We start from the raw sequence: 17022 nt of genomic DNA on the forward strand, positions 1-17022 counted from the left end.
ACAGTCAGCCCTCCTGGCCCTATATCACTCTCTTATTTACCCCTATCTCACCTATGGAATTTGTGCATGGGGCTCAACAACAAGTAACCATCTCAGACCACTAATTACCCAACAAAAGGCTGCAGTTAGAATGATAACAAATTCTCACTATAGGCAGCACACTCCACCAATATTCAATACACTAAACCTATTCACCATACAAAACATTCATACTTATTACTGCACCTATTACATACATAGAACACTTAACTCTGATATTAACCCTCCCCTCAAACATCTCCTTGCCAACCTCAACAGAACACATGACCATAACACAAGGCACAGATCACTCTTTGATGTTCCTCGTGTCCACCTCACACTATGCAAAAACTCAATGCACATAAAAGGCCCTAAAATCTGGAACTCATTACCTGTAAATATAAAAGAAACACTACCTGTTTATAAATTCAAGTCTCTTCTAAAAGATCACTTACTCACCCAAAACCAAATAAATACTGAATAACTGAACCTTATAAATTGTATATCTTAAATGTTTCTCACAATTATATCACATAAATGTTAAACCTAAAACCCAATCTAACTTTATTATTTTTTAAATACACTACCTAACAGAATACTCCATTCTACTGAATGTACAACAATGCATACAACCATATGACCTGTCTTTGTAATACTCACTTGTGCTTTATAGTAATCTGTTTACATTAAAGTTTTATCACCGATGTCATCATTGCTTAGTTCATCTTAAGTTAATTTTAAGCCAGCCCGTAATGCTATGCATAGTATAAGTGGCTTTGGCATACTGCTCTTTTCTGTATTTTTTGTACCTCTGTATGTGTGCACAAATTTTTAAATAAATAAATAAATAAAATAAATAAATAAATAATAGGCGAGTAGTGATGAAGCTGACAGTGTACCTTACAACCCCAACACCACCACCTGGGCCTTCAGGAAGGAGGCCTGGTAGGCCTAGTACGCTAAAAATAAGGATTTTGTGAAGCATGACATGTGGTGTAATTGAGACACATGTCTCAGGTGTATGTAAATTAGTACGGCTCAGTAGGTGTATTTTTTTGTCTCTCTCTAAGCACTGCTATACTTCCTTCAACTGAGATTATTTGCGTAACTCGATTATTTGCGTAAGTTTAGGTACAGGTATTAGCTAGAGAAAGTTCTCTCCGACCCTTGGAGTTAATGCAAAATGAAGCTCTCAGGATTATTCTTGGCTGTCCCAGATCTACAAAAGTTCTTAACATGAGGAAGGAGCTTGGTATTTCTAGTATCAGTGATAGGATTGTTGAGATTAACACTGTACTCGGTATTAGAATGTTAAGAAACGAACCAGACACTGTCACAGTGAATCTTACCAAGTGTCTAGAGGTAAATACACACAGATCTAAATGGATTGTGAAAACGTGCAATTGCATTAAGTTTTATAACCTGCATGAACTGTATCACTGTAGGCAACAAGAGCATTTCACCCCTCCATGGAAGATGTGTTCATTTAATATCACATACCTACAAGTTCCTCCCAAGAAGCTCATTGCTAGTAATCCCTTCCTTAAATCTCTTGTTAGAGCAACTGCTCAAGAAGAAATTTCTCACCTAGCTGGTAGTAACAAGTTATCACAAGTTATATACACTGATGGATCTAAACAGGAGTCTTCTGGCAGGGCTGCATCTGCTCTTGTTGCCACCTCCCTAGTTAAGAACGATAATAAATTTGTTGAGTTAGGCATAAGAATTAACAACTGGGTGTCTACACTGCAAACTGAATTGTTTGCAATCCTAATGGCGCTAAAGCTAACCTATGACACTGAGCTTGACTCTATCATCATTACTGATTCTATGTCATCATTGAAGGCTCTTGGCTCATATAATGACTCCAACAACATGCTCATTGGGGAAGCCAGGTATAGATACTCAAAAATTAGGGACAAAGGAATTAATGTACAATTGCTATGGATCCCATCACACATTGGATTACTCCTTCATGATAAAGTTGATATGTTAGCCAAGAAGAGTATCGAGAAGGAGAATGTAGAATATAACTTTGGTATAACTGTGTCTAGCATTAGGAATAATATTAGGAGAGAAGTAAATAATGAAAATGATTGTTATAGGAATGCAGTTAGAAGCCTGAGTAGATCTATAACCCACTATGATAACATGAACGTAGATAAGTATGTTTATGGAGCAACTTGCAATGTGAACAGACTGACTGATGTTGTAGTGGCCAGGCTTAGGCTTGGTTACAAGTACTTCTGGCAGTTTGGGAGACACACAGATGATGATCAAACTAAATGTAAATTATGTGATCAGGCATATGGTCATTCTCTTGAACACTATGTGCTTAATTGTCCACTTATTGAGGAATACAGAGACAGACAGTATAATAACCTATGTGATATGTCAAGATATCTTATTAATGAAAATAAGATACCAGATATACTAAGCAAATTTCCTAAATTTGCTTGTAACAGATAAGTGAACTATAGATATGTAGATATAAATCCATATGTATTCCTGTTAACCCTTTGGGGGCCTAGTTCCTAGGCCTTTTGTGTATCCATATGCTCTCGCGCTACCGTCCACAGGATGGATATGGGGTGCACAATAAACTAGCCACTTCGGTGGCAAAATCTAAAAATCCAAAGGTATACATAAGTACAATTATCAGTATAGTTAGGTGTCCCGTGGCCTGGTGGATAAAGCTCTCGCTTCACACGGTGAAGGTCTGGGTTGGATTCCCAGCGAGGGTAGAAACATTGAACGTGTTACCTTACACCGGTTGTCTATGTTCACCCATCAGTAAAATAGGTACCTGGGTGTTAGTGGATTGGTGTGGGTCGCATCCTGGGTGTTAGTGGATTGGTGTGGGTCGCATCCTGGGTGTTAGTGGACTGGTGTGGGTCACATCCTGGGTGTTAGTGGATTGGTGTGGGTCGCATCCTGGGTGTTAGTGGATTGGTGTGGGTCGCATCCTGGGTGTTAGTGGACTGGTGTGAGTCACATCCTGGGTGTTAGTGGATTGGTGTGGGTCACATCCTGGGTGTTAGTGGATTGGTGTGGGTCACATCCTGGGTGTTAGTGGATTGGTGTGGGTCACATCCTGGGTGTTAGTGGACTGGTGTGGGTCGCATCCTGGGTGTTAGTGGACTGGTGTGGGTCACATCCTGGGTGTTAGTGGATTGGTGTGGGTCACATCCTGGGTGTTAGTGGACTGGTGTGGGTCACATCCTGGGTGTTAGTGGACTGGTGTGGGTCGCATCCTGGGTGTTAGTGGACTGGTGTGGGTCACATCCTGGGTGTTAGTGGATTGGTGTGGGTCGCATCCTGGGTGTTAGTGGACTGGTGTGGGTCACATCCTGGGTGTTAGTGGACTGGTGTGGGTCACATCCTGGGTGTTAGTGGACTGGTGTGGGTCGCATCCTGGGTGTTAGTGGACTGGTGTGGGTAGCATCCTGGGTGTTAGTGGATTGGAGTGGGTCACATCCTGGGTGTTGGTGGACAGGAGTGGGCCACATCCTGGGTGTTGGTGGATTGGTGTGGGTTGCATCCTGGGTGTTAGTAGACTGGTGTGGGTCACATCCTGGTTGTTAGTGGACTGGTGTGGGTCACATCCTGGGTGTTAGTGGACTGGTGTGGGTCGCATCCTGGGTGTTAGTGGACTGGTGTGGGTCGCATCCTGGGTGTTAGTGGACTGGTGTGGGTCGCATCCTGGGTGTTAGTGGACTGGTGTGGGTCACATCCTGGGTGTTAGTGGACTGGTGTGGGTCACATCCTGGGTGTTAGTGGACTGGTGTGGGTCGCATCCTGGGTGTTAGTGGACTGGTGTGGGTCGCATCCTGGGTCTTAGTGGATTGGTGTGGGTCGCATCCTGGGTGTTAGTGGACTGGTGTGGGTCGCATCCTGGGATAAAACTGACCTAATTTGCGGGAAATGTTATAGATAACAAAGGACTTTCTATATAGTAGTATGACATTGATGTCAACTATGGTCTGTATACCTTGTACATGTACTGGAGTTTACCTGGAGAGAGTTCCGGGGGTCAACGCCCCCGCGGCCCGGTCTGAGACCAGGCCTCCTGGTGGATCAGAGCCTGATCAACCAGGCTGTTGCTGCTGGCTGCACGCAAACCAACGTACGAGCCACAGCCCGGCTGATCAGGAACTGACTTTAGGTGCTTGTCCAGTGCCAGCTTGAAGACTGCCAGGGGTCTGTTGGTAATCCCCCTTATGTGTGCTGGGAGGCAGTTGAACAGTCTCGTGCCCCTGACACTTATTGTATGGTCTCTTAACGTGCTAGTGACACCCCTGCTTTTCATTGGGGGGATGGCCCCCCAATAAAGATTATTATTATTATTATTATTATTATTATTATTATTATTGACTTATTTCCATTGGGGTCCATAATTATATTATTTCTTTCCTATTGCAAGACTTACTTATTTACTTAAGATATGGTATAAGAAAGCCTCTTTTTGTTTCTTAAAATAATGACATTCTTTGTGTCCCTCATATTTTTGGATTCGACTCAAAAGATATATTTTTTATTTTATTCAGGAAAACACTAAACCCAAAGAGGTCATGTAGTGCCTGGGGAATAGGAGGCATTCAGGTTTGATCCAAGGAAGGAAAGGATAATCCAGTTCTTTGGATCAAGAGCCCCTTACCAAGGACCACAATGGAAATAAGTCACTTTGACTTTTTTGGGGGGTTATCTTAGGTAATTTACACATATGTTACTACATATATATATGATAATTGTAGTCGCCTAAATTTGTGTAACTATGCATAATGTATACGTGTACCTAAATAAACTTAGATCAGCAAGGACGCCGGGTCACCATCTGGAGAAGACCCGGGCCGGAAGTACCAGCAAATCCCCAATGAATCAGCAAGGACCTGCCAAGTATGGGCCAATAGGCTTGCAGCAGTGTTCTGTCATTCTTATGTTCTCAGATATTTTTGTTTATGAGTTTGGATTTGAGAAGGACCTCCCTAGTATGGGCCATTAGGCCTGCTGCAGTGTTCCTCCTTTCTTATGGTCTTAAAGGTATAAGCATACCTGGAGTACACCTGGAGAGAGTTTCGGGAATCAACGCCCCCGTGGCCCCCTCCATGACCAGGCCTCGGCTACGGATCTGAATTTGTGCCTTATTTAGATCCAACCCCTTGAGGGAAGTTCCTCGATGTCAGTGAGAGACTCATGATACATGGAATTAGATCTGGGTGGTCGTGGCTCATTTGCTAGTGGCCTCAACTGATACACTGAGGGACCAGAGTTTGATCCCCAGACAAGTCAAAATTGTAGGGCATGTTTCCTTAAACCTGCTGCCCCTGTTCACCTGGCCATATATAAATAGGTACCTGAATGTTAGCTGAACTGGTGTGGGTTGCACCCTGGGGGAGAGGACCCCAGTGGAAATAAGCCAGAGAGTCTAATGACGGCTTTATTGGTTATCCCAGGCTATTAATCCTCCTGAAGAATAAAGAGGCACAATACCATGAATGGAACATTACACACACAACCCACACATTGGAGAAAAAATTTTTCTCCTATGTGCAGGTTATTTGTGCATAATCCTCCTGGTTAATAATGAACAAAATCCGATATTCAAGATTCAAAATTTTAAATTCCTTAACCTTACCTCTGCCACATTAAAGAAAAAAAAGATAAAGAAATTTTATTTCTATAAAGTGAAGTACAGTACATTGTACAATTGTGGTAATTGACATATTTAAACTAATTTATAGAAAGCCCCTTATTCTGCAGAGCATTTCAGGGAGACTTAAAACTAGATTATGATTAAGAATACTTATCAGTTTTTGAACTGTTGTATCGGCACACCTCTGGCAAGACAATGATGGAGTGAATGATGATGAAAGTGTTTCTTCTTTTTCAGGTTACCCTGCCTTGGTGGGAAATGGCCATTGTGTTAAAAAAAAAAAGTACTTAGCCAGGTACATTACATGACTCTGTACTAATTGTTGATTGACTCAGACATGGAGTGCAAGGCAAATAAAGTGCTCTTTTCACTAATATCACCTTTAATAATGCTTTGCAGAAGAGACATTTACTTATTTCATGGTGTCCAGAGGTAGTGTTTACCTGGAGAGGGTTTCAGTGTGTATAGTACTGTACTGATGCCTTAGTTCTGGCAAGTAATGGTTGGAAACTCTAACTCAAAAACTTCTTATGTGGATCAAACCTGATTGCCTCTCATTCCTCCAGGTGTTGTATGACCCATGTGAGCTTAGTGCTTTCTCTTAAATAATAATAATAATAATAATAATAAAATAATTTATATTATTATTATCATCATCATCCTAACTTGAGTTTTAATTTATCATACTGCATGTATGTGTACCCTTTGAGAGAATTGTCTTGATGTTGCTTAAAAGCTCTTCATCCAGGGAACTGGATCTACCCCTCCTCTTCCTTAGAGGAAACTTGATTGTCTGTCATACCCCAGGCACCACATGAGCCCTATGAACAAAGCAAATCCCTAGAATATACACTAATAACAGTATGTACACACATGCCTATAATAAATGTGCTTGATTAAATAATCTTCAAAATGTAAAACAGACATGTAAGATACATCTGTATACTTACATGAAATAACACTTTCTTATTCCTGAGAAATAGATATGTTATCTTGCTAGATAAGTTATCCTTGGCTTATCAGATGCAAAATTACATTACCTGTTTGCACACCAGTTTAAGTTCATTAAGTTGCTGGTTTTTAAGTGACCCAGACTGGTTTAGTAATTTGTGAATATAATTTGATTGGTGGTGAAGTGGTTATCAAAAAAAAAAAATTGGCTTTAAATTGGGCTATTAGTGTACATCAGCATTCTAGTCTTGAAAATAAAATTATTTCAGATGAGGCTAGTGAGAGGCTCTTGATCCAAGGAACTGGAATTATACTTCCCTGGTTTGAATGTAATTGCCTTCCAGTCCCCATGCACTGCATGACCCATACATGATTTAGCACTTCCCCTTGCTAAAAGCTCAGTAATAGACAGGGCCGCAGGGGCATTGCCCCCGGAACATCCTCCAGGTGTATGCCACGTATACTGTGTTTACATTACTGTAACTAATATTACTGTAATGGTATTTATTTTGTGGGATGTAAACTAACGTTATCTTGGCATAGTAAAGCAATAATACACTTGGGGTCCAACAGCAATTTATATGTGCTAGAAACTGAAGGATACCTACTTGGAGTTTACCTGGAGAGGGTTTCGGGGGTCAACACCCCCGCGGCCCGGTCTGAGACCAGGCCTCATGGTGGATCAGGGTCTGATCAACCAGGCTGTTACTGCTGGCCGCACACAAGTTGACGTATGAACCATAGCCCGGTTGGTCAGGTACTGATTTTAGGTGCCTGTCCAGTGCCTTCTTGAAGACAGCCAGGGGTCTATTGGTAATCCCCTTATGTATGCTGGGAGGCAATTGAACAGTCTTGGGCCCCGAACACTTATTGTGTTGTCTCTCAGTGTACTTGTGGCACCCCTGCTTTTCATCGGGGGTATGTTGCATCTCCTGCAGAGTCTTTTGCTTTCATATGGAGTGATTTTCGTGTGCAAGTTTGGTACCAAAGGACCTAAAGGACCCTTCCAGGGGTTAACACCCCTGTGGTCTGGTCACAGACCAGGCCTCCTGTTAGATCAAAGTTTGATCAACCAGACAGTTGCTGCTGGCTGCAGACAGTTCAACATACCAGCCACAGCCTGGTTTTGTCAGGATCCGATTTGAAGACCTTGACAAGTGCTGTCTTCAAGACAGCCAGAGGTTTGTTAGAATTGAAATCTAGAATTATATGCTGTGGTTCACATGTCTGTTTGTGTGTGGCTGACAGTAACAGCCTGGTTGATCAGACCCTGATCCACCAAAAGGCCTGGTCATGGACCGGGCCATGGGGGATGGGGTGTTGACCCCCAGAACACCCTCCAGGTAAACACTGAAGACAGGACATCTGCAACAACCCAAACAGGTTTAGCGTTTATTTTATAATTGGAAGTGTCAGATTGGCTGGCAATTAAACAGTTTATTAAATGATATTGATACTGCAGTTGGATGGTGTGTGTAGAGGCCACACAGCTCAATCTTTTTGCATATAGGCATATACCATTGTATTCTTAAGCTTGCCCAAAAATGCTCTGCATAACTACAGGCTTTCTGCATACAAAACTAAATATCAACCATTTCTATACAAATATTGTATCATGCTGAAATAAAATATTATTATTATTATAATTATTATTATTAATATTGTTAATATTATTATTATTCTTTTAAGATCTCTCCTTCATTGGGGAAGCAATCTACAGGTGAGCATTGTACCCTGACATGTCAAGTCTTTGTGTGATCATTGCTAAGTTCCTCGACTAGTTCAGGAAGCTGATTTATAATGATGTTTGGGTAGTTTCAAAAGCTATCCCCCTGGAACAGAACCTCTTATTTTTCACCGGTAAACTATAGATGGTGGCTAGCTTCAAGATAACTATCTCATTGTCTTTTCTTTCTTTCAGATTTTAGTTATTTGTTGAATTGGTAGCCAGTATTACACAGGGCAGGTCATTCTATAAATTATATATAGACATTCTTTACCTAGTGTATAGGTACCTTTTGTATAAACAATTTTACCCAAACTTTGTTTTGCTTATACAAACTCAGAAGCTATACCTTTACCTTTGATATACCTTTGAAGAATTTCGAGAGTACTATATCTACTCTCTGAGCCCGGCCATGGGCCAGGCTCGTCTAGTGCTCGCCTGGTCAACCAGGCTGTTGCTGCTGGAGGCCCACTGCCCCACATATCCATCACAGCCTGGTTGATCTGGCACCTGGTGAAGATACTTGTCTGATACTCAAATAATAAGACAATTTTGAATTTTTAACAAGAAGACAATTTTGAATTTTTAACAAGTCAGAATATACAAAAACACAAAAATAACTATTTTGGTATATTATACAGTTAAGGTGATTGTCATATATTACTTCATTATAGAAAGCCCCTTGTTATGCAAAGCACTTTGGGCAGCTTTAAACTGAATGATCATTAAAAATATATGGTAATAAGAATATACGTAATTTTTAAAATACATGTACAGTGGACCCCCGCATAGCGAACGCCTTGCATAGCGAACATTCCGCATAGCGAACGCTTTGATCGCTAAAATTTTGCCCCGCATAGTAGACAAAAACCCGCTCAGCGAACTTCGTCCGAGACGCGTCCAATGTGCGGCCTCAGCCAGCCTCACATGTGCCGCCTGTCCCATTGTTTACCAGCTAGCCTCCGCGGTAACATTCAAGCATACACTCGGAATATTTCGTATTATTACAGTGTTTTCGGTTCTGTTTGTTGAAAATAAGTGACCATGGGCCCCAAGAAAGCTTCTAGTGCCAACCCTGTGGTAAAAAGGGTGAGAATTAGTATGGAAATTAAGAAAGATTTTGAAGGGTTTGGGGCTAACCCTGAGAAGCCTATGCCAGTTGTGGAATCCATTGTGCCTACTTCAAAAATTAAGGAAATGTGTGCACAGTGGGTTGAACTGCAAACCTTTATGGATGAAAATCACCCTGACACAGCTGTTGCAAGGCGTGCTGGTGACTATTTCAATGACAATGTTATGGCCCATTTTAGACAAATCGTAAAGGAACGGGAGGTACAGAGCTCTATGGACAGAAAGAAGTCCAGTGACTCTGAAGCTGGTCCTAGTGGCATTAAAAGAAGAAGGGAAGTAACCCCGGAAAAGGACTTGCCTCCTCAAGTGTTAATGGAAGGGGATTCCCCTTCTAAACACTAACACTCTCTCTCCCCTCCTCCCATCCCATCAATCATCACCAGATCTTCAATAAAAGTAAGTGTCATGTAATTGTGCATGCCTTTTTCAGTTTGTGTGTACTAAAATTAACATTTTTTTGTGGTAAAAAAATTTTTTTTTCATACTTTTGGGTGTCTTGCACGGATTAATTTTATTTCCATTATTTCTTATGGGGAAAATTAATTCGCATAGCGAACATTTCGCATAACGACCAGCCCTCTTGCACGGATTAAGTTCGCTATGCGGGGGTCCACTGTATTCAGGATGGCTTACAAGAACCAGAGGGTGCCAACTTCCAGGACCTAGAGACAGACATACAAGCTTGTAGTGAATTACTTATATTTAATAGGTAAAGTCAGTGTTTAACCAAAGATGTTGATCAGTGTAATTCTAAAACTTCTGCACTGTTACGTCAAGTACGGTACAAATCAAATACTGGCATGAAGGAGTGGTAATGCCACATTTCTTCTTAAATTGCTACCAGTGAATAGCTGTTTTCATTTGGACAATAGGTTGCTAGTCTAATGTCCTTGGCCTTAAAAATTCTTCTCTAGTAAGTGAAAATTAAAATGATAATGTGGGCTGTTACCAATATCAAGACTTGGATCAGAATCACATGCCAATCTCATCCCAGCAATATCATTGTGTGTAATAAAAGTTTTTTTTTATATTTCCAGATAAATGATCAACAATGTATTCCTTAAAATTCGGGTTTGGAAAATGGCATCCCTTTTTGCAAACTGCATTTAGCAATCCACACTGGCTCCGGTTAGTTTCTTTAACAGTTTCAAATGCTGATTCTGACAAAGCTGATGCTGATACATTTGGACGCCTAGCTTCATCATCTAGTGTAAATGAACAAAATTACAAATATAAATGTAAAGAAAAGACTGCTTATGGCAGCTTTTCAAAAATTAATTACTTTAAAAAAAACTTTCATAACCAAGGAAGGAAAGGAGACACACTGTTAGTGGCTAATTTGGATGACTGCCAAGAAGAAGATGTTTTAGAAAAATGGAAGAGGTTTCAAGATGCACATAACGAGGAAGTTATTAATTCACTAAGTATTGTGCAGGATGATAGTGAAGAGCATTATAAGTATTTTCTAAAGAAAAATGGTAAGGAAAAAAATGTGGAAAGAGAAGCTAGCGGGGTATGTAACACCCCTAGAGAAGGGTTGCAACATGCTAGCACGGTACTTGGTTCAGAAAATGAAGAGGCAATCTTGACCAAGGCCACCAATAGTGATGAATTTGGTACAATTGATCCACCAAAGCTTGATCATGTAGATGAAGTTGGTGATAAAGGTGATGCTAGAGAACAAAGGTACCAAGATTCAAAGCTGGAAAGGAAACACAGCCCTGTATATTATGGACTACAAATGAAATGCTTGTGCAAGGAAAGAAAGGTTAGTGCCACACTTTTAGTGATAGATATACAGTATAAAGCATGAGTGAGCTTGTAGATGGGAGTGGGTGGAGGCAAGTGATTTTTATGACTTGACGTGCTATTGGAGTGTAAGCAAAGTAACATTTATGAAAGGATTCATGAAACTGGTTAGCCAGACTCTAGTTCTGGAGGTGGAAAATACAGTGCCTGCACTCTTAAGGAGGGGTTGAGATATGTTGCAGTTTTTGAACTATAGTGTAGGCATGCCTCTGGCAAGACAGTGATGGATTGAGTGATGGTGAAAGTGTTCTTTTTTTTGGGGCCACTCTACCTCATTGGGAGAAGGATGGTGTGTAAAAAAAAAAAGTATAAAGTACAGCATAAAGTGATCTTGGAGAAACTAATGCATTACATTTGCAACAGTATTAATCTTAGTTGTTTAAGGTAATTTTTATGGCATTTTCAAATGATAATTAACTTTGATGATTTTCTTGCATCATATTATTATTATTTTAGTTTTATGAATAAATGTAATAATTTTTTACAATTAGATTTGTATTTTTATTCATTCAGTTTGGAAACATAAAAAATCTAGACTTGGTTAGTCAAACTCAAAATTAGTTCATATATTACAAGCTACAGTAGAACCCCCGTATCTACGGATTCGGTTTTTGCGGTTTCAATTATTCACAGTTTACTGTGGATAATTGAAATAACCCTTAATTTTGCTTAATAATGGTCATAAAGCACAAAAGTAGTGATGGTTGCAGTTCTTCAAAGCCTAAGAGATGCCGTGAAGTGTTTCCCATCAGTGAAAAAGTGATAATTCTCTACTTACTGTGCATAATTTATCAATTAAACTTTATTGTGTGTATGTAAATAAAAAAGGGCTTATACAGTGGTACCCCAAGTTTTGAATTTTATTCGTTCCTGAAGGCTGTTCGAGTGCCATTACCGAACGAATTTTTTCCCATAAGGAATAATGTAAATTAGATTCATCCATTTCAAACCCCCGAAAATATACTTACAAAAGCACTTACAACAATACACTTACATAATTGGTCGAGTTGGGAGCTGTTCGAAACTTGGGGTACCACTGTATATGGGGTTTGCTACTATCCACGGTTTTGGGCATCCACGGTAGGTCTTGGAACCTATCCACTGCAGATACAGGGAAACCACTGCATATGTACAGTGCGCTAATACAGTAATGGATTCATTACTAGTACAATATAGAAAATTTTCTGGTTTTCATATATGATAAAGGCTTGAATAATGGAAGATATACACAATAACCCACACATATGAGTCACAGGGATGTTAGGGCGTATTTCTTCAGTCATAGAGTTGTCAGAAGTGGAACAGTCTGTAGAGTAATGTAGTGAAGGCAGGATCCATACATAGCTTTAAGAAGAGGTACGATAAAGCTCAGTGAAGAGGCAGGGCCAGGAGCTGTGAATCAACCCCTGCAACCACAAATAGGTGAGTACATGGGAGAAAGACACTTATGATGATATGTTTTGGTCCCATTAACTAGTTAATGGTCCATGTCAAAGCAAAACGTTATCATAAGTATCTTTCTCCTATGTGCGGGTTATTTGTGTATTATTCCAGTCACGGTATTGTGACTTTTTGTTTTTAATGAGCAATATATTATTTCCAGCTGTTAGATGCTTTGAAAATCTTAGAAGAGGTGATGCCAGCTGCTGGGGTCAAACCTGATGACTTTTGCTACCAAGTTCTTATAAATGCTTGCGGGAGAGCAGGGTACACCAAGAAGGCTTTTTCACTTTACAATAAGGTAATATTTGAACTGTTCAGCTTTCACCTAACTTTAGACAGGAGGATTTATGTCTTGCAAATAATGCCCCTGAAACTCACATTAAACTTGTAGTATCATCTACTGCTCTCTTGCAGGGTAAAAGAATACGCCACTACCAGGTATAAGAGGAATACTATTAATTTAAATCATATTAACCCACTTTTTCACAAATCTTTGCAAATAGAATTCAGATCAGTCTAATATTCTGCAAAAAGCAGAATATTAGACTGATCTGAATTCTATTTGCATAGAATTACTGTCATCACTGAGGAAAATTCTTTTTGCTAGAGATTTGGCCATGGAAAACTGAGCATTCTTCCAGTTTGGTCCTTCCCTACCGCTGCCCACTAGAAACCTCTGCCAGCGGCACCACAGAAATATACAGCCCAATAATTAACAAAGTTAATATCACATCCGCCAATTTGAAGTTTTTAAGATTCTTAGTGCTTTTTCTGATGGCATCTTTGTATTTAAAGTAATGGAATTACAACATCTGTTATAATGCATTAATCATGATAATGGTTAGCTTGCTTTTTATAGATAGAATGTCATAATAGATAGAATGTCATAATAGACAGTTCAATAGAACCAAGTTAACATTTAACCCTTAAACTGTCCGAACATAGATCTGCGTTTACGTGTGTAGCGCTCCGACCTTTATTTTCTCCATTTGAAAGCATTTAAAAAAAAGTAGATCTACGTTAGGAGTGCTACGCATGTGAATGTAGATCTACGTTTGGACAGTTTAAGGGTTAAATTTATTGTCTGATGCTGGGCTGATGGGGCTATTGTGCAGTACTCTATTGTGCAGACTAAATATTTCCTGTAATGCAAAGAATGATCACTACAGAGCATACAATTACCTGTTTGTTATGACATAGCTTTTGTTTCAGGCATACTGTATAGCTGTACTTGTGGTGTCCCATCTTCAGTGTTTCCTGTGTCGTGTAATTTATTTTAATTTTCCAGTTAGTACTACTACCTCCTTTTAAAACCCATTCTATATTTTTTAAATTACCATATTTCCGAGCATATAAGGCATGCTTTTTTCCCCACAAAAAGTCTTGGAAAATCAGCTTGCGCCTTGTATGCTCAAAGTCAGGATCAAGGGCAGGCTTTGGGTTATGCTTTAGCAGGTGTTTACTAACATTACCTTACAACTGCTTGGAAACATTTTCTTATGTGTCTTATATACTCTTGCTCCATATATGCCAGAAAATATGGTACAGTCTCTCCTCACTTAACGACGGAGTTTCATTCTTAAGACCACGTCAGTAAACGAATTCGTCGTTAAGTGAGGAGCATACTATAATGGTGGTAGGTTTGTGTCATCCATCACTGATATTGTTTTAATGTCATCTTTGCACCATTTATAACATTTCTGGTATATTTTTAAAGGTTTATACAGTAGTGCACTGTATATTGTAATAAACAGGATAGAGCAAATCAGCTCTAATATACATTATTTAGGTAAACATACTGGTCAGAGAGCCCGTTGTAAGTCCGAGTCATTGGTAAACAAGTACATCACTAAGTGAGGAGAGGCTGTACTGTTTTATATAAATACACCTACCATCCGACTTACGACCGAGTTCGGTTCCGAGAAACCGGTCGTAAGTCAAACTTTACTACTGAATATCAACAAAACATTTTTGTAATGACTTTATTTTATTGTTTTATTTTGGTATTTCATGTTTTACTTTAATTTTTTTGCTGTTAGTACTGTATTTTATACTGTAAGGTTTAGGATAAACACTGTGTACAACACAAATAGTTGTTTATTTCCCAGAAATTTGGCATAAAAAACACGGTCGTAAGTCGAGTGGTCGTAAGTTGGATGGTAGGTGTACTGTATTTTTATCTTATTTTGTATAGTTATAAATGTAATCTTTTCAGATGAAACACCGAGGCTATAAGATTCAACCTGTAGCTTACACTGGACTATTTAATGCATGCGCTAACTCACCGTGGCCAACCACAGATGGACTGCAGCGGGCTACTGTACTGCGAGAACAGTTGATAGAAAAGGGATATCTTTTCAACCAGATAACCAGTCATGCTATGTTGAAAGGTACAGAAGAATGTTTTACAAAGTATACAGTGGACCCCCGGCTTACAATATTATTTCATTCCAGAAGTATGTTCAGGTGCCAGTCCTGACCGAATTTGTTCCCATAAGGAATATTGTGAATTAGATTAGTCCATTTCAGACCCCCAAACATACACATACAAACACTGTATTTTATACTGTAAGGTTTAGGATAAACACTGTGTACAACACAAATAGTTGTTTATTTCCCAGAAATTTGGCATAAAAAACAAGGTCGTAAATCGAGTGGTCGTAAGTCGAGCAGGTCGTAAGTCGGATGGTAGGCGTATGTGTAGTGTGACCTAAGTGTAAGTAGAAGTAGCAAGACGTACCTGAAACCTTGCATGTTCTACAGAAAAATGGACACCAGCAATCCTACCATCATGTAAAACAATTACAGGCTTTCGTTTTACACTCACTTGGCAGGACGGTAGTACCTCCCTGGGTGGTTGCTGTCCACCAACCTACTACCTAGGATACATGTATATATATAGTATATTCTCCATGGGGAAGTGGAACAGAATTCTGTCTCTGTAAGTCATGCATGTCGTAAGAGGCAACTAAAATGCTGGGAGAAAGGGGTTAGTAACCTTTCCTTCTGTATACATTACTGAAGTTAAAAAGAGAAACTTAGTTTTTCTTTTTAGGTCATCCTGCCTTGGTGGGATATGGCTGGTTTGATGAAAAAAATATATATAGATGTATACTATAAACATGTGGGATAACAGGTATATCTTGCTACTTCTGCTTACATTTATGTCACACTCCACATGCATGTACACACATACATATTTGCACATCCATCTGGGATTTCTTCTATTTTCTTCATAATTCTTGTTCTTCTTTATTTTCTCTTATCTCCATGGGGAAGTGGAGATTTTTCCTTATAAGCCATGCATGTCATAAGAGCTGACTAAAATGCCAGGAGCAAGGGGCTAGTAACCCTTTCAGTATAAAATTAATAAATTTAAAAACAAAAACTTTTCATTTTCTTTTTAGCTCACCTTCCTCGGTGAGATACAGCTGGTTCACTAAAAAAAGTACTATACTATAATTTTGTTTTTCAGCATTTGGAAGATGTGGAGATATCAACACAGCCTTCCAGATTGTTGATGACATGATTCTTCAAGGGATGCTAGTCACCACTGAAACTATTAATTTTCTGCTACAAGCCTGTGTCTCTAACAAGGAGACAGGCTATAGACATGCATTAATGGTAATCTGTTAACCTTTCATAATTTTGATATAAAACATGTGATTGAAAGCATTCATAGCCCCTAGGTGCTGTATGACCCCTATGGGCTTGGTGCTTTCCCTAAAATAGAGTATAATCATATTAGTACAAAATTTGTTAAACAGCAATTTGCTCTTTAACACACATTTGTTGCTTTGTGATGGATTTTAACCCTTAAACTGTCCAAACGCAGATCTACGTTTGAAAACGTGTGAAAAAAAAAACTTTGATCTACGTTTTTTTTTTTTGTTATATTTGAAAATATATATATACCGCAATGCAGCACTCACCTTTTTCCCTCATCAATCATAGAATTGATGAGGGAAAAAAGGTGAGTGGTGCGTTGAGGTATATGTGGAGACAAAAAACGTTATCTATGGAGGCAAAGAAGGGAATGTATGAAAGTATAGTAGTACCAACACTCTTATATGGGTATGAAGCTTGGGTTGTGAATGCAGCAGCGAGGAGGCAGTTGGAGGCAGTGGAGATGTCCTGTCTAAGGGCAATGTGTGGTGTAAATATTATGCAGAAAATTCGGAGTGTGGAAATTAGGAGAAGGTGTGGAGTTAATAAAAGTATTAGTCAGAGGGCTGAAGAGGGGTTGTTGAGGTGGTTTGGTCATTTAAAGAGAATGGATCAAAGTAGAATG

At 39.5% G+C, this 17022-nt stretch overlaps 2 protein-coding genes across 14 annotated transcripts in view; one reads left to right on the forward strand and one right to left on the reverse strand.

Annotated features, from left to right (window-relative positions):
* The window catches only part of PolD1 (DNA polymerase delta), a 58624-nt gene extending 51980 nt beyond the window's left edge, over window positions 1-6644 (reverse strand). Inside the window, exon 1 of one of the 3 annotated variants that reach the window (XM_070100984.1) lies at window positions 6622-6644. The gene's annotated coding sequence lies outside the window, so the exon portion shown is untranslated. Of the gene's footprint in view, window positions 1-289; window positions 364-5372; window positions 5395-6621 lie in introns of those variants that run through there. The other 2 variants (XM_070100986.1, XM_070100985.1) reach the window with 2 other exon arrangements.
* LOC128691846 (pentatricopeptide repeat-containing protein 1, mitochondrial) overlaps window positions 1-17022 on the forward strand; it is a 32141-nt gene that overhangs the window by 807 nt on the left and 14312 nt on the right. For 2 of the 11 annotated variants that reach the window (XM_053780763.2, XM_053780774.2), the window contains exons 1-5: window positions 874-972; window positions 10517-11247; window positions 12892-13029; window positions 14947-15121; window positions 16207-16355. In XM_053780763.2, coding sequence (XP_053636738.1) covers window positions 10531-11247; window positions 12892-13029; window positions 14947-15121; window positions 16207-16355 — 1179 coding nt within the window. In that variant the 5' untranslated portion in view covers window positions 874-972; window positions 10517-10530. Of the gene's footprint in view, window positions 1-873; window positions 1060-1190; window positions 1381-6696; window positions 6781-8315; window positions 8343-10516; window positions 11248-12891; window positions 13030-14946; window positions 15122-16206; window positions 16356-17022 lie in introns of those variants that run through there. The other 9 variants (XM_053780765.2, XM_053780768.2, XM_053780769.2 and 6 more) reach the window with 9 other exon arrangements.

The sequence above is a fragment of the Cherax quadricarinatus genome, chromosome 75, assembly GCF_038502225.1.
Source record: "Cherax quadricarinatus isolate ZL_2023a chromosome 75, ASM3850222v1, whole genome shotgun sequence".
NCBI lineage: Eukaryota > Metazoa > Arthropoda > Malacostraca > Decapoda > Parastacidae > Cherax > Cherax quadricarinatus.